The sequence below is a fragment of the Prionailurus viverrinus genome, chromosome D1 (genome assembly GCF_022837055.1).
Source record: "Prionailurus viverrinus isolate Anna chromosome D1, UM_Priviv_1.0, whole genome shotgun sequence".
NCBI lineage: Eukaryota > Metazoa > Chordata > Mammalia > Carnivora > Felidae > Prionailurus > Prionailurus viverrinus.
Window position 1 is genome coordinate 68,813,833 of NC_062570.1, and position 24,330 is coordinate 68,838,162.

Consider the following 24,330-nt stretch of genomic DNA (forward strand, 5'->3'; position numbering starts at 1 on the left):
AATTTATTTCATTTTATTTACACAAATGTAAAAAGGAGGAGTTTCAAGTAAGAGTTTTTAACAGCTCGCGTTGCAATCTCTCTGATGCAATAATTCATTATTTCAAACAGTCGGTTAGGTAGATCTATCTAACTTGTTTTAGGATTCAACTTTGAAACCCAAAGTTTCTGATCTGCAAAATGAAGGTAATATTACCCCCTTTCAAGGAGCTGTTGTAAGTAGAAAATGCATCCACCTAGATGAGAGCCCACAATGTTGTAAGCATTCAGTAAATGGTAACTTCTTATTTTGCCCCACAGGTTTGGGGAAAAGGTTTACAAGTGCCCCCTGTGCTGGGGATTCATGGCAGTGCTGCTCTGGTCTGTGGTTTTTTGGGTTGGGGGGTTGTTTTTTCTTTCTTTTTTTTTTTTTCAGAGCAGTTTTAGGTTCATGGCAAAATTGAGGGGAAGGTACAGAGATTTCCCATATACTCCCTACCCCTACGCATGCACAGCCTCTCCTGTTATCAACATCCTGCCCCAGAGTGGTATATTTATTACAATTGATGAACCCACACTGACACACATCGTCACCCAAAGTGCACATTTACCTTAGGGTTCACTCTTGGTGGTGTTCATTCTAGGGGTTTGAACAAATGTATAGTGTCCTGTGTCTGTCATTATGGTATCAGACAGAGTGTTTTCATGTCCTAAAAATCCTCTGTGCTCTGCCTGTTTATCCCTCTTCCTGAACCTTCCCGGCCACTGGCCACCACGATCTTCTTACAGTCTCCACAGTTGTTTGACCTTCTTTTCCAAAACATCACGTAGTTGCGATCACATAGTAGGTAGCATTTTCAGACTGGTTTCTTTCACTCAGCAATATGCATTTACATTTCCTTCATGTCTTTTCATGGCTTGGCAGCTTGTTTCTTTTTAGGGCTGAACAATAATCCATTGTCTGAAGGTAGCACAATTTTATCCATTCACCTAGCGAATGGACATTTTGGTTGCTTCCAAGTTTTGGCAATTATGAATGAGGTCACTATAAACATTGCTGGGCAGGTCTTTGGACATAAGTTTTCAACTTCATTGGGCAAATACCAAGGGGCCGATTGCTGGGTCATATGGTAAGAGTAGGTTTAGTTTTGTAAGAATCTGACAAACTGTCCTCCAAAGTGGCTGTACCAGTTTGCATCCCCACCAGCAACGGATGAGACTTCCTGTTCCTCCACATCCTCGCCAGTGCTCGGTGTTGGCGGTGATCGGTTTTGGCCACTCTGATAGCCATGTTGTGGTATCTCATTATTGTTTTTAACTTGCATTTCCTAATGACAAGTGGTGGGGAGCATCTTTTCATATGCTTGTTTGCCACCTGTTCTGTTATGAGGTTTTGTTTTGTTTGTTTTATTTTCAGGAGTCTCTGAACTGGGGTGTCATTTTCTGGGACAGACAGAACGGGACATTCAGGAGCTTAGCGTCTATGGAGAGACTGTAGACTGGTCCTTCCTCCAGTTTTTATTTTCACGCACCTCTAAACTGAACTGTAGCATCGTCCCCAATCATGAATGTAGGCAGCACACCTGTATTAAGAGTGCCTGTGCCTTTAGCACCAAAATAAATCACAGATGTTTCCAATTGTCCTCATAACTGTCGCAGGTTCCTTAGTCTCTGGTTTACACTTAAGGCTGTTTGGAAATCATGTAAGGTGTTAGACTTGGGGCTAGATCTTATTTAATATATTGTTAGATATGTTACATGTGTTAACATTTTGCTTTGTGCATTTAAAGATACTATTCTAAGAAGGGGTCTGTAGGTTTCACCGGGTTGCCACAGTGACCCCTGGCGCACACAAGGTTAAGGACCCCTGGTCTGATGACCCTTAGGAACTGGGGATCAGGAGCTGTGTGGGGCTTGCCTGTGCACGGCAGCGGGGCATGCTAGGAAGAGCCTGGGAGCGACTCAGGTCAAATCTCAGCTCTTTCACTTACTAGTTCGTGACCCCGGGGCCAATCACATCAGTGGCGTGAGTCGCAATTTCCTCTTCTGTAAAACAGCGATGTTAAAACCTACCTTACTTGCTTCGGCACGCACATCAAGCACCCTTGCTAGCACAAAGGAAGTCCTCAAAAGTACAATTCTTCTTTCCCTTCCTCCCTGTTCTCTTCTGTCTCCTCTTCTGTGACACGCAAGGTTCTAGCAGATGGCCTCTTCAAGGCCTCTTCTAAATGTGGTATGATCGTGCGTCTTTCTTTTAATTAAGGCCAGACCAGGCGGTCCATTGTTGTTCAAGTCAGAGCTGGTGTCCTCATGCCCCACGGGATTGCCAGCCTCCTTTCCCAGAGCAGCAGTGAGAACCGCGGGCTCTCAGACCTTTTCTGGCCCTTCCTCTGTCCACCTTGGCGTTCTCTGGCTCCCCTCCAGGCTGCCTCATGGGTTGGGAATGCGTGGGCCGATCTGCCCGGAGTGCCTGCGATAGGGCCTTTGGCGTAGCATGTTCTGAGATCAGTGCCGACACTTCGTGTCTGGAACAGCTGATAGCAGACCTGGGAAACCCATTAATCAGTGTCCTCGGTGGCTCCCCTCTCCCGGCTTCTCCATCTGCAGCCTCAAGCCAACTGTCCTGAGGTGGAAAAACGTAGCCTATTGTTATTTTGGTGAGAAGGTGCTAAAGTGACAGAATGCTTCATTATACAGGAAGTAGGAGTATGGGGGGGAAACGTGGCCAGATGCCATCATGACTCCACATCCTGCTCCTTTTTTGTTTGCCTTCGTTAAGCACTGAATCAAAAAAGGCTTTGTGGTCGCTGAGTTCAGATGGCATGTGTTATGGTTTTGTTTTCTGTTGTTTCACTATCCTGGGCCTTGGAACCATACTCTTTTTCAGCCCAGTCTTCAGAGTAGGTGAAAATGTCCGGTGTGCCGGCTTGAACGTGGCACTCTTTGTTAAAATGATTGCTGGAGCCTCGGCCTGATGGGCATCAGCAGGGGAGAATCACTGTCCATACCCTGCATATCCTCCTCCCTACTCCAGCTCAGAGCCCAGAATCTCACCACCTCTGCTCCGTCCAGGCCTACACGAGAGCGGAGTGTGAGGAAGCAACTTTCTGAAACTGAGCTGAGCCGAAAGGGGTTGGTGTTGTGTCTTCTGTCTTCGATATCGCCGGTGGGATGCAGGCTGGGACTGTCAGGGCTGTGTGACCTTCAACATGGTGCTTAGCCTCTCTGTACCTCAGTTTTCTCAACTGTAAAATAGAGAAGGCAGTGGTTACCCAGAGAATCAGGTGAGTAGGAGACCTGAAGAAATTCATACAGTAAAGCACTTAGAATAGTGTCTGCACAGAGTAAGGTTACTGCCTTGGTCATGATGACCAGTTGCCAGAGCAAAAGAAATCTGAACAGCGGGGCTCTTGAGACCTCGGCTGGCCCTGTGGCCTGTGAGCCACTTCCCTGTCCACCTTCCTCCTAGTGATGTCCGTGTCCCAGGGGAGAGCCGTACCCACGCACCTGCCCGTGGAGGCTGTGCGTTGGAGCTCAGCCGCCGCTCTGCAGTCCCAGGCCAGGAGAGGTAAACTGGAGAAAGGGCCAGTCTACAGTCTCTCCGTGGGATGCTGAGCTCCTGAATGTCCCGTTCTGTCTGTCCCAGAAAATGACACTCGGGTTTCGTGATGAAATCGTCTAGGCTCTCCGAGAGAGGTTCCGGACATTATAGGAAGCCAAGCCCACCCCTAGGCCTTTCCGCATTTTTACTGATGCAAGAGTGAGCTTCAGGGAATGGCTTTAGGGATCCCTCCCTTCAGGCTGTTAGGAGAAGCGGGTTGGGCAGAGCTTAATTTAGGGGGTTAATAGCAGCAGTGGTAACCAGTGCACAGTAGGTCCTATGGTTTTTAATTTCTGTCAAGCCCGGGGGGCTGGTAAAGCTACCTTAAGTGCTCAGCCTCTAGGTGCCCAGAATCTGCCCAGTCAGCTGGGCCTTTTGAATATCTCTGCCTTACATGTTTACAAAGCAAGAGGGGAGGAAGCAAGGTTTCATGTGGCCTGGAAAATTATAAATAAGGTCATTGGCCAAAGGAGGGATTCCTCACCTGTCTCTCCCAAGATTCCTCCTGTTTCATGAGGTGTTTATAAAGGACCTAGAGCAATAATTAGCTTTTACTCAAAACACACACACACACACACACACACACACACACACACACGTATACTTAGGGTCATGATGTCAGTGTTCTAGATGCTGGAGAGAAAGCAGTGAGCTCTTAGTAAATGGTTGCTGCTAGAATAAAACCATTATTTGGTGCTGGAGGGAATATTCCAGAAATATTCCACATTTTATCAGTTCTAGAGCACTTTCCCATACAGAAGACCTTCCTTGTCTGCATCCTTTCTTGTTCTAAGCCTCTCATGCTTCTAGTCCAAATGACAGACTCTAGCCATCTCTGAGCCGTCCCCTGCTGTGTTGGCTGGGGCTGGAATCTGAGCCTCTTGGCAGTTCTGTGATGTGGGTAGATATTTCTGGTACCATTTCATGGACGAGCAGACTGAGGCTAGGGGAGCCCGAGATCCCAAAATGGAGGAGGACTTCAGTTCTTGGTTCAGGTCAGTTTAGTGTTCTTTGACTACACTGCACTGCTCGGCTGTCTCCGGGGAGGTAGGCTGCAAGGATGTCCAGATGTGGAAAAGGAGAAGTCTGGGCCCTCTAGAGGCCTGGAGGATACCAGGGTGACACCCTGTACCCTGGCATGCTTCCCCTAAAGTGCTTCACAGCGAGCCCCAACCCCCACCTGCAATCATGTTTCCAAACTGTGGCCAGAGACCTTGAAATCCTACATCTTCTTCAGCATGGAGCATATGCCTCCCAGCACATAGTAGGTGCTTCACAAAGGAGTCCCGGAACTGGAAGGTGGGCTGAGTTGCTTTGATGGGGGGGGGGGGGGTGGGGGGGGTGGGCGGCTTGGTTCCTGGCGCTGGCTGGGGTTTTCTTCCTTACTTGGGGGTTGGAAGCTCTGGAGCCAGCTGCAGGGGGAGGCGATCCCTTATGGGCTTAATTGGAGCCGGCACTTTTGCTGGAAACTGTGGGAAGCAACAGAGAGCTCTCCAAGTGCTTAAAAAGTGGGTTTTGAAAAACAAACAAGACCTTGCCCACGCAGGGATGAAGCGGAGGTTAGATACAGCCTTTTTTTTTTTTTTTTTTTTGGCTTAGTTGAATAACATACTAGAAGGAACTCTGTAAGCCGGCCCCAGTCCCTTGGAAAGAGGGCCATATGTTTGTCGACAGGATGTTATACTCTCTGTATTAAGAGTCAACTTGATAACTGTTTATAAAACTTTATAACTTATAGAGCCCTTTTCACATGTATTCTGTGTGTGTGTGTGTGTGTGTGTGTGTGTGTGTGTGTGTAAATACCCTATGTAACCTTCCCCTTTAAAGCTATTATATTAATAATACACATACTCTATAGTGGAAACAACACAGGTTGGTTTTCAGTCTCTGGGCCTCAGCTTTCCCTATCTACACATGGGATGACAGGTTCTATTAGGGGACATGGTGTGAGAGAATGTGCCTCTCCCTGGTTCAGGGGTCTGGTGGGAGCGTGGGGAGCAGGAGTGGAGTTAACTCTGAGAATGGTGAGCAGTTCAGGGGTGCCCAGCACAGCTGGTGGAACCCAGACATCAGCTAAGGGGAGGTGCTCTTCTGGAACTACCTGCTCAGAGGGTGGGATGGGCCTCTTCTTGGAGGCAGGCAGGAGATTTGCAGGCCCCGAGGACCAACGGACAGCCAAACTGCAGGCTACCCTCCAAACCTAGTTCTCAGGGATATGTGACCGGGGCTCTGGCCACCACCATACTTCTTGTCAAGTGGGGCCTCTGAGTGGGAAGGTGTGTTTCTCCCCAGAGAGTACGAGAGAGCAGTGACTCAGTCTCGGCAGAGCTGGGGTAGACAGCATCATCCTGCTCCCCGCTGGAGGCCCGGTGCTGGTCCTCCCTTCTCTATGAGCTCTGGCCATCCCCTCTCTGCTCTCTTCCCCTGCAGGAATCTGCCTCTCCCCTTGTCCCTTTCTGTTTGTCTTCTCTGTCCTCCCTCTGCCCGCTGGCCTTTCCCGTGCCTTCTTCCTTCTTCAGTACACAGAGCTGTTTTCTTTTTTTTTTTCCTTTAAAAAATATTTTTTTAATGTTTCTTATTTATTTTTGAGAGAGAGAGAGAGACAGAGTGCAAACAGGGGAGGGGCAGACAGAGAGGGAGACACAGAATCCGAAGCAGGCTCCAGACTCTGAGCTGTCAGCACAGAGCCCATCGTGGGGCTCACACTCACAAACCGTGAGATCATGACTGAGCCGAAGTCGGACGCTTAATCAACTGAGCGTCCCAGGTACTCCAGAGCTGCTTTCTTTTTAATTGCAAAAGGTTTTCTGTTTATTGTTCCTTCTATAAAACATCAATTAGTTAATGGATTTCATATGCAAGGGAGGACCATTGCTATGTTTTAACTTGAATTGTGTGCTTCAGTTAAGGTTTTTTTTCCTTAAATAATTAGCGAAGCGTCATGGCCCTTTCCAGCAGTGTGGTCCTCTGTCCCCATCTGCACAGTGGGGCGAGTGAGACTCCTGCCAGGGTAGCAGTGGCCAAATGGGTGAATAAATGAAGTCCAGACAGCGGCAAGCCCCCAGCCCTACCATCTGAGTCATTGCAAAGATGTGTTGATCGTTGCTGAGTGGTCCCAGGCAAGGGCCTCGATTTCTCTGGATCTGGCTCTAGATTGACTAAGACTGTGGTTTTAGGGGCTTTGTTTCAGCGGTTACTTGGACTGGGATCAGCCCTGAGTCAGCGCTGCTGGTGGAGGTGACTCTGGGCGTTTCCAGAGTGTGGATGAGCTGTCTGTATCTGTCTTACTCCTGGACTCTGCCTCGCCTGGTCTGCTTGCTGCCTCCCTGAAAGCCTCCAGTAACTCCCTGTTTTCTGCGTGGGTGGGCTTCCCAGGGCCCCCTCCCATGGATGCTCTCTCTCTCTTTCTTTCTCTCTTGCTCTCTCTTGGGTTTCCCTCCACCCCTCCTTACCAGATACCTTTTTTTCACTCCTCACTTGTCCCACCCCAGCCCACGGGGTAAGTAGGTTGCTGGTAGGGAGAGATACTTCTCAGAGGGGAAAGGAAAAACTTGAACTGTGAACATTCCCAGAAGTTGCCTGTTATACTCTCTGACCATTGATTTCAGCAGCGTCTTGGGCTCTTCTGCCTCCACCCATTCTTAAAAATGGGTAAGCTCCTCCTTTTTTCTTCTAGATCTGTGTTGTTCGTTATGGGAGCCGCTAGCCACATGGTTAGGGCACTTGAAGTGTGGCGAGTCCAAATTGAGATATGCTGTAAGTGTAAGATACATACCAGATTTCAAGGAGTTAGTATGAAAAAAAGATTGTATGATACCCCTTCAGTACTTCTTATATTGACTGCATGTTGAAACGATAGTTTTGATGTGTTAAATAAATGTATTAAAATTAATTTTCTCTTTTTTTCCAGTTTTTCCAAAAAAAAAAATGTGGCTGCTAGAAAATTGAAAATTACATGTGTGGCTCATATTATATTTCTGTTGCAGTGGCTGTTAACTGGTGGCGATTTTGCCCCCCAGGGACATTTGGCAATAGAGATACTTTCTATTGTCATGCTCAGGGCAGAAGGGGGTTGCTATTAGCATCTAGTTGGTAGAGGCCAGGGATGCTATTAAACATCCTGCAGTTCATAGGTTAGCCCCCCGACAACAACAAATGATCCAGCCCCCAATGTCCATAGTGCCAAAGCTGAGAAACCGTGTTCTATTGGACACTCTCACTTTGGGTCATGTGGTCTTATGGGCAATGACTTCAAGATCAGAGGTCCTAGGGCATCGTAAAAATCGCATAATGGCCATCACCGGATAACCTGCAACTATGGGCAGGCAGGTTACTTAACATTTCACAGCCTCCATTTCCTCATCTGCAAAATGGCATGTTTCTAATAGTAAATGAAATCAGCATACATCATGCGTAATACATAGCAGACTTCCACTGAATAGAAGTTACTGTTACTGTTAAAAATCAGAATCTTTTACTCTGTTGGCTCTGTGGATCAACTACAGGGATTTCTACATGCCTTCCAGATTTTTCTGAGTACCTGACACTCACACAACAACTTGGAAACTAAATCTCTTAACCTTTATGGGCTAAGGGTGTCTCTATAACCCTTTCTATTCCCAGCTTCAGGACCTCTTCACCCAGCCTGAGAGTGGCTTCCTTCCAGGTTTCTGCCTCTGCTCTTTCCCAATCCCTCTATGCATGTGCTTGGTGAAGTCCACCCAATTCCAGAAACTTTAGTGTCTTTTTTTCTCTTTCTGTGCTCAAGTGGGAGTAGCTGTGGGCAGAAAATGTGGCCTGTCCATCTGTTTCCCCAGCCCTCAACATGATGCCTAGAAAAAAACTGTGTTGAGTGTTATTTGAATGAATGCATGGGCAAATGAATGATAAATATCCTTTCTTCTTGGCTCCTGGGTAGGACAGCTTAAACCTTGTCCTTGCCTACCTCAGCACTCCCCCTTCCACCCGCACCTGTGTTTGCGTTGGGGCCAGCAGTTTGTTTGTTCTATCTGGAGGGTTACAGTAATTCTTCCCGTGCAGGGTCGCAGCTATGGTGCAATACGCCTGGATCCCAGAAGTCCTGCTTTGTGTATGTGGACTTCGTCAGCCAGCCTAAGAGGGGATGCCCCCAGCCATTCCAGTGGCCCAGGCATGGCCACTTCGAGAGAGCGGGAGCCCGAGATGCCCAGGCATGCCTCCTTGTTGGTGGCAGAGAGAATTCCCCAGCAGCCCCCAGCAGGCGGTGAGGAGAGGCTTTCCAGAGATGTGCCTTTCAAGATCCTCTGATAAAGAAAACACAACATGTTCTTTGGCAGGTTGTAATCCTGGGTGGGCAGGATGGTGTAGGGTTGGAGTCTCCCAATGTCTAGACACTGTGATCTACTCCCAGTTTTGAAAACATGTTAATTACAAGCCACTTTATAGTGTCAGGTTAACCCACCTGGAAGTTACGGGGAGCTTCTGGGCGAGCTTGCTCATTTCTTTTGTGTCAGCTGCATGTGGAGTCAGAACTGCATTGGGTGAGAATGGCCCAGAAGGCATGTGTCAGATGCTGTTATCTGCTGGTATCTGCAAGCTGTGAGGCCTCTTCACTGGGGAAGGAGTCTCTCTGGAAATAGACTGGGCCGTGTCTTGTGCACATCTGGATTTGGGATTTCCCCATTTAAACTTCAGTGGGTTGGGTATGGGATATATAGCCCAATCCTGGGAGGTGGGTCAAGGTACGGGGACCATATGGATTTTCCCTCGGGATGTGTCAGGATTTGCTGTCATTCCTAACTGGCTTTGTGATACCTGAAGTTTTTTCCCCTACCTGACCCTAACTGTTTCTCTGGTGAAAGATGAAAAACCCCATACTTCTTGGCGACTTCATTTCTTTGCTTCTCCCCCAAAGCTGTGCTTTGAAACAAGTTAATAGGCTACACATTTTAGATAATGTCTTCCCTCCATTGTTTTAAAAGTCCCAAGGCACATCACTGCTTACCAGCATTTCTAATCAGCCACAGATAATCTGTGTTCCCATGAAATTGATAAAACAACAACAACAACAACACAAAAAAAATCCTGCAAAATTAAGCAAGAGGGTGGTTAGTCACTTGGGGCCAAGTTGGACGGACCTTGGTTTGAAACTTAGCTCTGCCTCTTCCCAGATAAATTTTTCGGCAGTGGGACCTTAATGTCAGTGTATCCCATGAGTTACTTTCCGTCTCATTTGATAAGATAGTATGTGCACAGCCCCCAAGATAGTGTCTCAGTGAATATTGACTATGACATGGGGCGCCTCGCCTCGGTGGCTCAGTCAGTTGAGCGTCCGACCTTGGCTCAGGTCATGATCTCACAGTTCACGGGTTTGAGCCCCGCATCGGGCTCCGTGCTGGCAGCTGAGAGCCTGGAGCCTGCTTCGGATTCTGTCTCTCTCTCTCTCGCTCTCACTCTCTGCCCCTCCCCCTACTCTATCTTTCACTCAAAAATGAATAAAAACGTTAAAAAAATTAAAAGAATATATTGACTATGATATTTTGGTTAGTGTCTGCAAACATCCCCAAATGGTTTGGGGGAAACGTACGATTGGACTTGATTCATTGATTTATTGGGCGATGCAGGTCTTCTGGGTCAGTGGCTCTTCTGGCCTCTGGGGATACAGCATGACTAAGGGAGACACGTTAGTTACCTGCTTTGTTGGAGGTTACACTGCACTGCAGGTGGAGGGAGGCACAGTGAACTAGTTAACAAATAAAAAAGACATTCTGGGTTGTGGTCAGCACCCTGGGAAAACAAGGAAACGTGAGAGTAAACGGGGTGGGGTGGGGTGGGGAAGATACGTCTGAGGAATGCGATGTTTGGGGCGAGACCTGAATGGCGAGAGAAGCCTCTATACGATGTGCAGCAGGGCTTCTGGGCAGCAGGAGCAGCAAGGGAAGTTCATCAGAATTCAGGAGATACTGACAGTGGCATCCGGGCTTTCGTGAGTACCTCCTTGGACCCCCTAAGATAAAGGGGACGCTGAGGAAGGAAGCACGAGACAGGATGATCTAACCCAGCAGTTGGCAAAAAGTCTAAAATATTTACTGCCTGGTCCTCTACAGAAAGAGTGTGCTGACCCCTGAAGACTGGACAGTACGCACACCTATGGCCTTGGGGGACACAGGACAGCTCGCTGGTGTGGGGGCCCGCGGCCTGGCAGCCTTCTGGGCGCCCAGACTCCAGGCAGGGCACATCTACCCTGCTAAAGCACCCTGATAAAGGCCAATACATCTGCCCCCAAGGAATGTGAAACACCCCCAGCCTTCAAACTGGCGGGATCACTGCATCCGTGTCCCTGGGTGAGCTGGCCCGAGAGGTCTTGGAGGTGGAGCCCTCCTGCTTTCACTGAGAGAACTTCTGCTCAGGAGGAGGGGAGCAGGGAGACGAGCTGTCGGTCATTGCTGCCACGTAGCGAACGCTTGCCGCGTGCTCGGCTGAGTTCTGCGGTCTATTGACTCCATCCCCGCAACAACCCTAATTCCTTGTTTATGGTGGAGGAAACGGAGGTCAACCCACTGGAGCCTAATGTGCTGCTGTGCTGGAAGTCACACAGCTGGGAAATGGCCTTCCTGCCTCCCAGCCCGGGCCCCTCCCTCCACGGCCATGTGCATTGTTTCCCTGTGGAGTTCCTTGGAGGGCTGTGGGGGGGAGGGGGCGGGGTTCACCTGTTTGCATGTGTGAATTACGTCCTGCTTAGTTAGACCCTAAGCTACATGCACCCAGCCACCTGCCTGTGTGGCCGTAGACCCTATAAAAGAGGAAGATGAAGGAAACCAGCATGTTCTTAACAGCGTGTTCTTGTAGCATATTCTGACCTGCTGTGTCCTCCTTGGGAAACACTCCAGGGCTCTTGGCCGAGTGTTTGCTGGTCCACATATGCCTGTGGAGAGGCAGGGGTGGCCTTGTTCTCCTTGGGCTCTCGGCCCGGCTCTGGACTGGCTGCAGAAACAGCCGCTGGACTCAGGTAAGTAGTCTCTCCTTTGCTGACCTCAGAGCAGTAAGAGTCTGTGAAGGCGGAAGGAACACCTGGCCTTTTCTCATGCAGATGCATTACCATGTCCATAGAGGCCTTTCTGTAGAGGGCAGCCCAGGACAAGGCTGCTGCCCACTGATAGGGTCAGCCTTGCTTAGCACCGTGCGTGGTCACGGGATGAGGCGGCCCCAGTGAAGGAGTCAGAGTACCCATGATGGAGAAAAAAATGGGCCAGAAAGGGATAATGAACCCAAACATGTGGGAGAGAGGTGTCAGGGAGGGCGATATGAGAAGAAAGAGCCAAGGCACCCAGGTGGCTCTGTCGGTTAAGTGTCCACCTTTGGCTCAGGTCATGATCTTGCAGTTCATGGGTTCGAGCCCCGCGTGGGGCTCTGTGCTGACAGCTCAGAGCCTGGAGCCTGCTTCGGATTCTGTGTCTCCTTCTCTCTCTGCCCCTGTCCCGCTAGTGTGCCCTCCCCTCTCAAAAATAAGCATTTTAAAAAATTAAAGAAAAAAAAGAAGAGCTTGATGGTAGAGTCATGGGGACCTAGTAGAGACTCCTGGCTCTGTGCTTTGTTAGCTCCGTCATCTCAGGCAGGCGTGACACGATGGACGTGAGTTTGTGCTTTGAAACTGGAAGCCTGGGTCCGAATGTCAGTTCTTCCTTCCTAACGGTGTACAACCTTGGGCACTCCACTTAGCCATTCTGTGCCGTCATTTCCTAATTTGGCGTGGTTGTGAGGTTTGCATGAGTTAACGTGTGAGATGCCCTTGGATCAGTGCTTGACACAGAATTAGAGTTCAGTAAATGCCAGCTCCATTCATTCACGTCACCTGAGGCTCAGTTCCTCAGCTGTACGCTGGGCAAAGCAATGCGGCTTTCACAATGGAAATGAGTGCCTGCACCTAACACCGGCTGTAGGTCGGCATGTGGGAGATACGAAGTATGTTCTTCTCCTGACCTCAGGTGGCCCCAGTCATGGCATCTGTTGAGCGGAAATGTGTGTCACCAGGAAGACTGATGACTGCTGGGCACGGTCCGGGCTGGGTTCTCTGGGCTGGGAAAGTATAGGTTGGTGGATGCTCAGACTGTGTTCTGCCTTTCTCGTTGGATTGAGTTACCATGATGTTGGCCCCTTCCAACAGTCCCCAAGTCCTGGCTGGAAGGGGTGTCCTGCCATTGCTGTAGTTTTCCCGCTGGATCCTGCCAGTGCCTGCTGCTCTCCCAGCCACCTCACCAGTTAGGCCCCCAAAGGGTACTGGTCCACCCAGGGCGTGCTATGTATGCTCACCTCTCTTTTTTCTAATCCTCACCCTGTGCCAGGCTAGTGGCGTGGGACGCAGAGGCAAGCCAGGTATGACCCTGCCTTTGAGGAGATCACAAATTAAAATTCACTGAGAACCGGAGCAAGGGAGGGCTGTTGTGGATTCCCAGTCCGCTCTCTCCATGCCCCTGTCACCTGCGGTGGTCTCTGTGGCCCAGTGACCAAAGGCATGGTCTCCGGAGCCGAGTGCCTGGCTTCAAGTCCCGGCTCTGCCTCTTACTAGCTACAGCTGTGACATTGGCAAGACAGGTACAGGTGTCCCTGAATGAAGAACGGTGAGTGCTGACTATTGTTGTGTAATGTGGGGACCCCTACCTGACTGGACTTACAGGTTCTAAGAGCCTTAGCAAAAAGAGAAAGTGGTAACAGTGACCTAGCTTGTCTATTTCTGGATCCCAGATGGTTTGTGTATCTTAGCCCTACTTTTCCCCCACATGTGGATTATAACCCGCCTGAGATTTCTTAGCTTTGAGTATATCTGGCCTCAGCCCATTGGAGAAGGCTCCTTCCCCTGTTCTTCCTCAAGGAATGTGAGATTCCTCCACACCCTTTTTCGGGGGAGGGGGGGTGGTCGTGGAAGGGCCTGGGACTTCTGTTCTTAGGGAGAAGAGGGAGCCAAGACAGCCGGCTGCTCGGCCCCAGACCCGCACCTTGACTAGAAACTCCTGGCTGCTCACTGCACACACCAAGATGCCGGCAGCAGAGCCCAGGGGATGAAAATGCACGGGGTCAACTAGAAGAAAGACCAGTGAGGGAGAGCAGACTGATAGGCTACAAGGAACAAAAATAGTGTAATTTGTCACATCAAATGAATATATTTAAGATATGTGCATTTCTTTGTGAATTGTATCTTAAAAAACAAAAAGGGTTTGGGGGCACCTGGGTGGCTCAGTTGGATGAGCGTCTGACTTCGGCTCAGGTCATGATCTCACAGTTCGTGGGTTTGAGCCCCACATCGGGCTCTGTGCTCAGAGCTCAGAGCCTGGAGCCTGTCCGATTCTGTGTCTCTCTCTCTCTCTCTCTCTCTGCCCCTCTCTCTCAAAAATAAACATTAAAAAAAAAAAAGTGGGGGGGGGAGCATTGAACACATCTCAAACTCCAATCAGTGATATCCTCAAGTATTTGGAAGGAAATGTACTGATTCTGCAATTTAGTTGGAATGCACCAAAAAAATAAGTTGATGAATGGGTAGAGGGACGGACGGATGAATAAATGTGTCATAAAGCAAGGAGAGCAAAATGTAATTATAGAATCTAGGTGGTTGGTACTTGTTTGTTCACTAAAATTCCTTCAGCTTTTCTGTGTATTTGAAAACCTTTGGGAAAATGTTGTAAAGAAAATACTATAAAGCTATAAGATTACAAACAGGAAAAAAAAAAGAGCCTACAATAGAACAATATACATGTACATCTGGAAATATTTACCAACATTTAAAATGCTGTTTGACTAAGTGCCTGGGTGGCTCAGTTGGTTAAGCGTCCGACTTCAGCTCAGGTCATGATCTCACAGTTTGTGCATTTGAGCTCTGCATCAGGCTCTGTGCTGACAATTCAGAGCCCGGAGCCTATTTTGAATTCTCTGTCTCCTCTCTGTGCCCTTCCCCGTTTGCACTGTCTCTCTCTCAAAAATAAATGTTAAAAAAAATTTTAAATGCTGTTTGGAAAATTGGATGTTAATATGAAGAAAAATAAAACTAGGCCTACATATTTTTTGCAATAGATGCCCTTTTTTATATTAGAAAAAAATATATTTTTTACTTTATATGTTTATGTATCTTATATGTTTTATATATAATTTTTGTTTAAGGGAAGAATGTTCCAGACAGGGGGCAAAGCAAATGAAAAAGGCCCTCTGTGTACATAGTGAGGCCATTATGGCTGGAGTGCAGAGAAGGAAGGAAGTGTGGTAGGAGCAGAAGACAGGAGAAATTAGAGGGCAAGGTCTTACAGGGCCTCAAGGCCATGATAAGGTCTGATTTTGAGCTCTTTGTGCCACGGGAAGACCTCGAGGTTGTGAGCTGGGAGTGAATGATCTGACTTCAGAAGGCCCTTTCCACTCCTTCGGGGGAGGGACTGTAAGGGAACAAGGGTGGAAGCTGGGCTGCCCACTCCCTCCAAACCCTCCCATTTTCTGGCCCAAACCTCGGTGTGCCATTTCTCCAGTGTCCACATCCTCGGCCTCGGGTGGCCACTCATGGACCCTCTCCTAGAGGGACTTCTTTTATGAAAGTCACCCGTCTGTCCCTCCAGCAAGTTTCTGCAGTCTTCACAGGTAATCCCCAAACAATGCAGCATTCATGATCTCCGTTTTATTTTTTCTCTGGTCCCAGCCAGCCGGTCTCTGAGGTTTCTCTCGTATCCTCTGCAATCCCACAGGGTGCTCAGCGATCCTTACATGTTTTAGTGGAGGAGGGGACATGTTAACAATAGACCACTGAGCACCTCCCGGAAACCTGGAAGAGGTAATATATAAGCTTATGACTTCAAGCATGGACTCTGGAGTCCCAGGTCAGCTCCTGCTCTAGTTCTGGGACCCTGGTCACTTCCTATAAGCTTCCCAAACTCCAGTTTCCCAGTGCCAGATAGTAATGAATATGCCTAACTCAGGGTTTCGGTAGGAATGAAATGAGACACATTTCTTACAAAGGGCTTATTAGCACTGTTCCTGCACATTGTAAGCAGGCAGCAAGTGTGGGCTCTGGTTTTGATTGTTGCTGTTGGGAACATTGTGATTACTGTTGCTTTTCCCAACACGGGAGGTACAGGCACCAACAAAGGTAGGACAGAGTTGGCACTGTTGATTAGGCACTTGGACATCTGCAGAGGAAGGGTCCTGTGCTGTCCTGCCAGCGGGGGCTGGATGGGGCCCGGCACGCATGCCCTGACTTCAGGGCGCTTGTGCCCAAGCGGGGAAAGACTGTGACGTATGACCAGCACCCAGAGGCAGGCGGCACCGCCTTGAGACCAAAGCCCCAGTACAAGCGGACTCACAAGGCCAAGGGGCAGAATGTTTGCAAATGAAACTGTCCCTGAAAATCCAGACCCTGTGGTGGTTGGTCACAGGTGCACCTCAGAGCGCTGGCTCGAACTGGAAAGGAAGGACCGGGAGGAATGGAATGTTTCTCAGAGGCATTTGTATTATTATTATTATTTTTATTTTTACTTTTTTCAGAGCAGGCAGGGAGAGCAGGATATCTTTTTCCTTTTCCTTTCTGTGAATTTCTGAGGTTAGTGAGTGGTGTTCATTGTTACTCAGGAATAACTGGGTGTGACCCAGATACAGGAGAGCCAGACCGGGGCGGGGCCTGTCAAGTCAGATGAGATTTAGCTCCCTGCCCAGAGTGCCCCTTGAAATCCCCGGCAAGAGCCCCTGTCTGACCACCCAACCCACGGAGACTCCTCCATGGCTAGAAACTGAAGTGGCTGCATCTCTCCACTTAGTGCTGCCCTGCGGAATGGGGGTGTGAGGCCAGGCCCCTGCCGCAAGCCCCCCATATTAGCGTGTGGGTGGCACTTGGGATGGCAAAGTCTCCGTCCTGTGATTCTGAGATGAGCTGTTTTCACCCATGGTAACCCAGTAACAGGGCCTTCCTGCCTGGGTTCAGATAAGCAGCTGGTCCTAAGGGCCAGTGAAGCTGGGAAGCCACATGAGGAAGTGGGGCGGCATGTCCCTGGAACCAGAGCGCTGCCCCAGAGAACCGGCCCCAGAGAACCGGCCCGTGGGGCCAGGAAGATGGCACCATGCCTCACCTCCCATCGCTCGGCTCTCCGCCAGGGCTGCCAGCCCCCCAGATGCACTGGAGAGGGCTTGCATTGCCCGTGGCCAAACCCCTCACTGCCAAGGCACCTGCCAAGGTGGCTTCCTGGACTTGCACGAGCTCAAGGTCCATCCAGCCCGTAAACTCCCACCCTAGGGAAGCATAGGAGGCTCAGCCCAGACCCAGGCCTGTAGGCCTTCTGGGCACTCAGCCTGAACCCCAGCTCCATTCAGCAGGCTGAGGTGTGCCCCACGCAGAGAAATGGTGAAAAGCCACCTTCCTTTGTCCTGACTGCACCCCTGAGGTCTGCTTTACTGTCATGTCAGATACGTGGTTCCGAGCACAGGTCTTGGACCCCCGTTGCCTCCGTTTGTATCCAAACTTGACCACTTACTCATCCCGTGACCGACCCGAGGGACTTTCTTTCTGTCTTTTGCTCCCGTTTCTTAGCTCAAAAATGGTGATACTAAGGGCATCTGGACCAAGTGACTTCACTTTTTCCATTCCCCAGTTTGCTCATTGACCAAGTGGAGGTGATGAGGACACTGACCTCACAGGGCCGTGGGAACGATGAAATACATAAAGTGATCAGGACAGTGCCTGGCAAGTAGAAAGTCCTGGGCCCATAGAGTTTAGATGCCCTATTCCTCCTTTTCAACAAGGCACAGAGCGCTGGGGAAACGCAGGCCCCGGCCTTCCTGCCGCCTCCGGGCGCTGGCTTTCCGTGCCCCTCCTCACCGGAACGTCTGCACACAGAGCCCCTAGGGAAACTGGAGGCAGAGTTCAGAAGCGGAAATCAAATCTCCAGACTGCTAACCCCTGGCTTAGCCCCTGGTCCCCTCGGCACTTCCCTTGGGGGACTGAATACCTTTAGCATTCTTGGCATGGTCCCAATACACCCACCCGCTTGTGGATCGGAACATGCATCATGCCATCAAGAAGTGGGTACTGCCTGCTCGGCTCCTCTTGGATCGTGAGAGAGTCTTGTGTGGCTGAGGCTGCCCCAGCCCTGTGCCTGAAGCATGATCGGTGCCTCGACTGTGGGCTAGTCTGCTCGTCCGCCGTTCTCACCCCTTGATAAGTAAGAGCTGATTTTTCCATGTGGTGTTTGTCTCTCCACGAATGCACTGCCAAGCTTATCTATACAATGGATTTCCTGCTGGTGTTGGGTCTGCCCCACTCCCCACTGGGTAATAAATCGATGTCGCCTGAGCACGCAGATCTGCTGACGTCCGTAATGCTGGTGGCCTTGGCAGACCCCAGCTAACCCCCGCCTGGGTGGGAAAGGCAGACATAAACCCTGGCTGACATGAACCGCAGATCCCAGTTACTGATAGAGAGCCAGAACTGGGTGGGCGGGGTGGGTGTGAGAAGTTCGTGTGCATCTACCAACTGTTTATCTAGGCCGCCTGTGTGCCAGGCCATGTACTGGGCTCTGAGCATAACAGAAATGCAGGGGACACAGGGAGAGAGTTTGAGGAGCACCCACGCTGGCCTGGGAAACATGCAGATCATTATAACGGCAGAGCCTAGCTCCGGGGTAACATTTAGCATGGACCCTGTGGACAGAATGTACCGTGTCACTTGGGGCTCAAGGAAGGCCTCGGGGCTGAGTCCTAATGAAAAGTTTTCTTTCCTTGGCACCCGGTCCTCAGCAGCGAGAGCCCAGACGGGTCTGGGAAATGTGGAGAGTTTTTCACATTGAGTTATCATGAGCCTTTGCGTCTGGGGTCTGTTTGCACTACACCCAACATCCGGAGCATCACCTGTGGGCACGCTGGGGAAGCCTCCTTCTCTCCTGTCCTCTGCCCAGGCCCGGGGCAGTTGCGCTTTGTGGCCTCTAGTCAGAACTCCCAAGTTCCCATCTTAATCATAACAAGTGTGTTCTGAGAGGAACCGGCCCGGCCCCTGCCGGCAAGCCTTCTCTCCTGTCTTGATAACATCTGCACCAAATTTGCTCCCTTTATATAATTGGGCCCGTTGGTATTTGCTTTGACTTTAGATTACAGTATGCCCGGCGTCTCTGAAATTTCAGGCCCAAAGTATGTGCTGGGGCCCAGAGTGGTGGGAAAACTGACCTTTTGCCGGTGGGATTTCAGGTTTAGCCAGTACCCTGGCTACTGTTTGCATGAAAAATGCACAGCAGCCCCTGCCCCACCCCCCACCTCACCACACTGGTGGGAAAGGGATCTCCTGCCTTGCTCTGGGAGTGGTGCTGGGTCAGGCCTGGTGGATAGAAGGGTGCAGGCGGGCTCCCCTCCTCCTCCTCCTCCTGCCCATCTTCCCCCACATCCTCCCACCCCCACACCATCCCTGGCTTTGGAGTGACAGCACTCAGCAAACAGAAGATGCACTAATGGCAAAGAAATGCAGTGAATCCAGGCTTAACCCCAAAGCCAACCTCAGAGTGTCAGGGTTCGAAATCTTACTTTGAAATGCCCGTCATGGTCTGGCCAAGGCAAGCCAGAGGAGCTGTTTGGGGTGTGAGATAAGGAGTGGGGGCGGTGGCTCTCCCCAGTGTGCTCTAACCAGAAAGGAAGCAAATGGATTTGCACGCCCGTTCCCCGACATCTCTGGAGTGAGTCGTATCTCAGTGGTGACTTCATTTCCCCTAATGGGGTTTCTGCAAACTCTCTGGAAGGTTCCAGCTGGTAAGCCACGCTGATTGTGGTGTGGGAGTTTGTGATATGCTTGTTTGCACTTGCCCTTTGAGACCCCAGAGGCCCCAGATGAGTGATAACTGGATGATGGAATATTTGCTAGGGGAAGGGACGTGCATTTTTCAAAGATAAGGTTTGATCCTGAGCAGAAGGGAAGCTTCCAGATGCCTCTGACATGTTGAGCAGTGAGGTCTGGGTGGGTACAGATCTCTTTCCCTGTTGCCTTGCTGGGGTATCCGCCCCAGGTGCACTCTTGCCTCTTGAAGTTGCTTCAGGGACCGCCCAGGGGCAGGGCGGGGTGCTGCCCAGGGGTCTCTGACTCTTTCAGCCAAAACACCTCGTGATTTTGTTTAAATGGAAGGGCTTTTGCCCAGTGTAACCAATGAGGTCATTACATGTTGTCCCTTCTCTCGTAACAGGCTGTAGCTTCCTTGGGGAAGGGCCCTTGTCCTGTTCAACACTGCAGCGTCCATTGAAACCTAGTGTGGGACTCGTATAGAATCCCGTCCTGTCACCTCCGCTCACCACAGCCTGCAGGACCAAGGCCATACTCCTTCACTTCATGTTTCAGACCCTTAGCATCTGGCTCCAGACTGACTCTCATCTCTTCTCCCTCCTTCCTTTCCCTTCCCTCGAAGTACCCTTCTCTACCCACCTTAAAGAACTTCTTTCTCTCTGAACGGATGGTCCCCTCTGCTGCAACGCTCTTTCTTCTTTTTATTCCTGGTAGAAGTCGTACAGCAGTAGGAGCTCAGCCTGATGGGCTCTGGAGTGAGACCACCTGGGTTTGCATCCTGATTCTGTCCCTTCGGATCTGGGAAGCCAGGAGCCAGTTCCCTCGCTGCGTTGTGCCTCAGTTTTCCCATCTGTGAAATGAGGATGACAATAGTTTCTTCCTCTCGTCTCTGTGGTGAGGAGGAATCACTAACCACAGAGGGCTCTGGTTGCTTATTCCAGAAGTCTGAGTTTGCCACTAGGCTCAGGCTCCCTTGAAGACAGGGATTGGGGCTCAGTGAATAACAGAGTCTACACTAGTGTGTACCAAATTCCATACCATACGCTTTTTCTTCTCATGCAAGCATTTTCTTAAGATATGACTCGCACACCATATCAGTCACCCTTTTAAAGTATGTAATTCAATGGTTTTAATGTAGTCACAAAGCTGTGCAAGCACCACAACTATCGAATTCTCGAATGTCTTACCACCATAAAAAGAAACCGCATGCCCATTATGGGTCATTCCCCACCCCACCTCCGTTCCCAGGCAACCCCTAATCTACTGTCTGCCTCCCTGGATTTGCCTACTCGGGACATTTTACATAAATGGAATCATACGATATGTATCCCTTTGGGTCTGATGTCATTTGTTTGGCATGACGTTTTCAAGGTTCATCCATATATCAGTACTTCGTTCCTTTTTATAGTTGAATAAGCCATTGTATCAATAGACCACATTTTGTTTATTCATCAACTGATAGACATTTCGGTTTCTATTTTTTGGCTCTAATGAGTCATGCTGCCGTGAACATTCATGGGCACGTTTTTGTGTGAACATATGTTTTTAGTTCTCTTGGGTATAAACATGGGAATAGAATTGCTGGCTCATATGCCAGCTCTATGTTTAACTTTTTGAGGAGCTGCCAGACTGTTCCAAAGCATCTGTACCATCTTGCAAAGCATCTGCCTGCCAGTAACGTATGTGGGTTTCAGTTTCTCCACTTCTTCACCAACACTTGTTTTTGTCTGAACTTTTTGATTATAGTCATCCTAGCGGGTATGAGGTGGTATCTCATGTGGCTTTGATTTGCATTTCCTTGGTGGATAACGATATTGAGCATCTTTTCACGTGCTTGTTGGCCATTTGTATATCTTCTTTGAGAAAGCGTCTATTCAGATTATCTCCTGTTCCTTAATTGGGTTGTTTGTCTTTTTTTTTTTTTTTTTTTTTATTGGCGAGTTGTAAAATTCTTTATATATTTGGATACCAGTCCCTAACCAGATAGACGATCTGCAGATATTTTCTCCCATCTGGGGGTTGTCTTTTCACTTTTTTTTATTATGGCCTTTGAAACACAAAATCTTTTAGGAATAAAGTCCAATTTATCTCTTCATTTGTTGCTTGTGCTTTTGGTGTCACATCGAAGAAATCATTGCCTAATCCAAGGTCACAGAGATGCACCATAAGCTTTTTTGATGGAATCTTATTTTCAATAATTCCCCAAGGAAAGCGCAGTAGACCCATTCACAGATGAGGAAGCTAAGGTATCAAATGCCAGAGCTGGGGTTTAAGCCCAGTTCAGTCTGACTCGGAACCTCAAGTGTATCTGTGCTCCCCCCAAGTCCTTTTACTTCTGTGTCCTTTGTAGGGTGTGGCACAGTGCCTGGTTAGGCCCACAGATAATGTACCTCGGGTGGATGAATGGCAGGTCCCAGAAAGGTGCTTGGTTTGTACTTGCTGGCTGATTTGCGTGGACCAGTTAGGTGTTGACTAGGAGTTTGTGTCCACAATGCTAGAGATCACTGAGTGTTTCTCTCTTACCTCTGCAGTGTCTCATTGTTGGGGGAGGACCATGTGGTTTGCGCACTGCCATTGAACTTGCCTACCTAGGGGCCAAAGTGGTTGTGGTGGAGAAGAGGGACACCTTCTCCAGGAACAATGTGCTGCACCTCTGGCCTTTCACCATCCATGACCTACGGGGACTGGGAGCCAAGAAATTCTACGGGAAGTTCTGCGCTGGCTCCATTGACCACATCAGTGAGTAGAGCCAATGGTGGCACCCCATTCAGGGAGGGGTCTGACCCTGGGTGGGGCACATCTCTCCACACTAAGGAATCTCCAGGATGTTCCAGCTTACAAGTCCCTGGGGGATCCATGCATTCAACTGGCAGACATTTCACAAAGGGCCTGCTTTGTGCCTCGTGCTGGCATCTATGCTGGGTATGCCCCACGGAGCAGTAAGCACGTCTTGTTCACCAGAGTATCTCCAGGGTGTAAAAGAGTTCTTGGCACATAGTAGATGTCTGGTAAACTTCTGTTGAATGAATGAAGTGTGGGAAACCGAAACAGAGGCAAGTGACATGGTCTGCACTCTCAGAGAGCTCACCGATCTTGTCAACAATAAACTGCACTTTAATAGAGTAGTCAGACTTGCTGGAGGAGTTCAGAAGAGGGAGGCACACAAAACCATTGAGTGGGCCTCTTAGATGTTGTGTTGTGGTGCTGGGGGAAGCCACGGCAGGTTTCAGAAGAGAGGAATGACACAATCGGCAGATCCCGTACCAAGTTTCCTTGAGTTTTAAAAAGAGAGAGGGCATCATGATAGGTGTTCATCCAGACAAGGAGGGGAAGGAGAGAACATGGATTCCAGGCCCTGGGCCAGCCCTGTAAGCTTAGCATGCTCGGGTAGGGCAAGGTGAGCACTGAGGCCCTTTGGCTCTGCATTCCTCAGGCCTGGGTCTCTCCAGGCAAGATCTGTGCAGACCAGCTGTAGGACAGACTTCCCCTAATGCTTAACAGGGAGGAGGTCTTTAGTCACCTTGTATATAAGACTGTGACTCATAAAAGTCAGGGAGATTAATACTATGGGGAGAGTTCAAGGGTTTGAACAGATCTGGGCCCCAAATTGGTCTTGCCCATTTGCTGTGTAACTTGGGTCAAATTCCTTAACCTTCCTCAAGCCCCAAGTTTTGTCTCCTGGACATGTGATTAATGCCTGCCTACCAGGACCAGGATTAAGTGAGGTCAAGTTTGTGATGTGCTTCTCACTGTGCCTGGCAAGTAGTAGGTACTTGGGAAGTGCTTTGCATCCGCTGGTGTGCAGTGACCAAGAAGCGGCCGGGGTCCCCAACTTCAGGGTTCAGTCTCTCAACCAGTGGGCGGGAGGAGAACCCTGAGAGCCATGTTCTCATGAGGACAGGAGCCGACGGGAAAGGGCGTGGGGCTCAGAGGAATGACTGGAGACAATGGTCAACCACATAGGGTGTAATTTAGTCACAAGTAAAGAGAACCTATCAGCAGTGGCCCCACACTTTATTCCCACTCTGGGATGAGAAAATTCCAGGAGTCCATTGGAAAGAAATTTGGATTCGCCCGTAAGGCCGCAGTGTCAGCTTTCAGGGTATTCCCTACCACCCACAGAAGAATTTTTGTTGGTTACCAACCCAGGATGACAACATTGAGTGCCACTCTCTCATCAAGGCTTCCTGAGAGGCAGAGCTGGGTCCTTGTGAGGGCCCCAGTCTGTTGGGCTGCCTTCCCTGTGGGCCAGGAGCCCCTCTGTGCCCCATTGGTGGGGCTCCAATTTAACCCCTAGTTCTTAGAAAAGTCCCAGTATGCAGAAACACTGGCAGGACTCTGGATCCCAGCTTCTGGCATTCAGGCGCTCATTGCCAAGAGCAATTCCAGTGCCTGTGAGAAGGGAGGCAGGGAGAATTTTTTGAACACCTAATGTGTGCTGGAACAGGATAGATTAGCAACCTTGAAATGATGAGGGGAGACCTGGCCTGTTTCCAGGCAGGAAGGGGGATTGGGTTCTTTGAGCCCCAGCTGATTGGCTTCTTTCCAGACCAACCGTGGCCTCCAGTCCCAGTGGCGCCCCAGCCCTCAGCACTGCTCAGCAATTCTCCATGGTCCTGTGTCAGCATCCTCCTCCAGTCCCCAGGCGGCTGCTCTGAACCTCCACCACAGCCGCCTCCTTCTGAGCAGATGGCCTTCCTCCTGTGCTCTGGGGGAGAGAAGCCACTGGCGGGTGCTCCTCAGTCCCAGCCCCCTCCTTCCTCCCGCACTTGCTTCCACCCCAGTACCCATTCCTTCCTCTTGCCCCATGTAGGAGGCAGAGCTGGCTGCTCAGCTCCCCTCTCTCCCTCCTGACTTCCTGCTCCCCCAAGCCCTCTGTTATTTCCTTTACCGTTTTCTATTTCAAAACATTTATTCTAGAAAGGGAGGATATAGACTTTGTGCCTCTCCTGTTCATGCCTCCTTCCTTTGTAATCTGACTTCTCCCCCACCACCCT

The 24,330-nt window shown here is 49.8% G+C and overlaps 1 protein-coding gene across 6 annotated transcripts in view; it reads left to right on the forward strand.

Moving 5' to 3' along the window:
- The window catches only part of MICAL2 (microtubule associated monooxygenase, calponin and LIM domain containing 2), a 222,237-nt gene that overhangs the window by 63,418 nt on the left and 134,489 nt on the right, over nt 1-24,330 (forward strand). For all 6 annotated transcript variants that reach the window (XM_047823892.1, XM_047823887.1, XM_047823888.1 and 3 more), the window contains exon 4: nt 21,865-22,072. In XM_047823892.1, the coding sequence (XP_047679848.1) occupies nt 21,865-22,072 (208 nt within the window). The remainder of the gene's footprint in view (nt 1-21,864; nt 22,073-24,330) is intronic.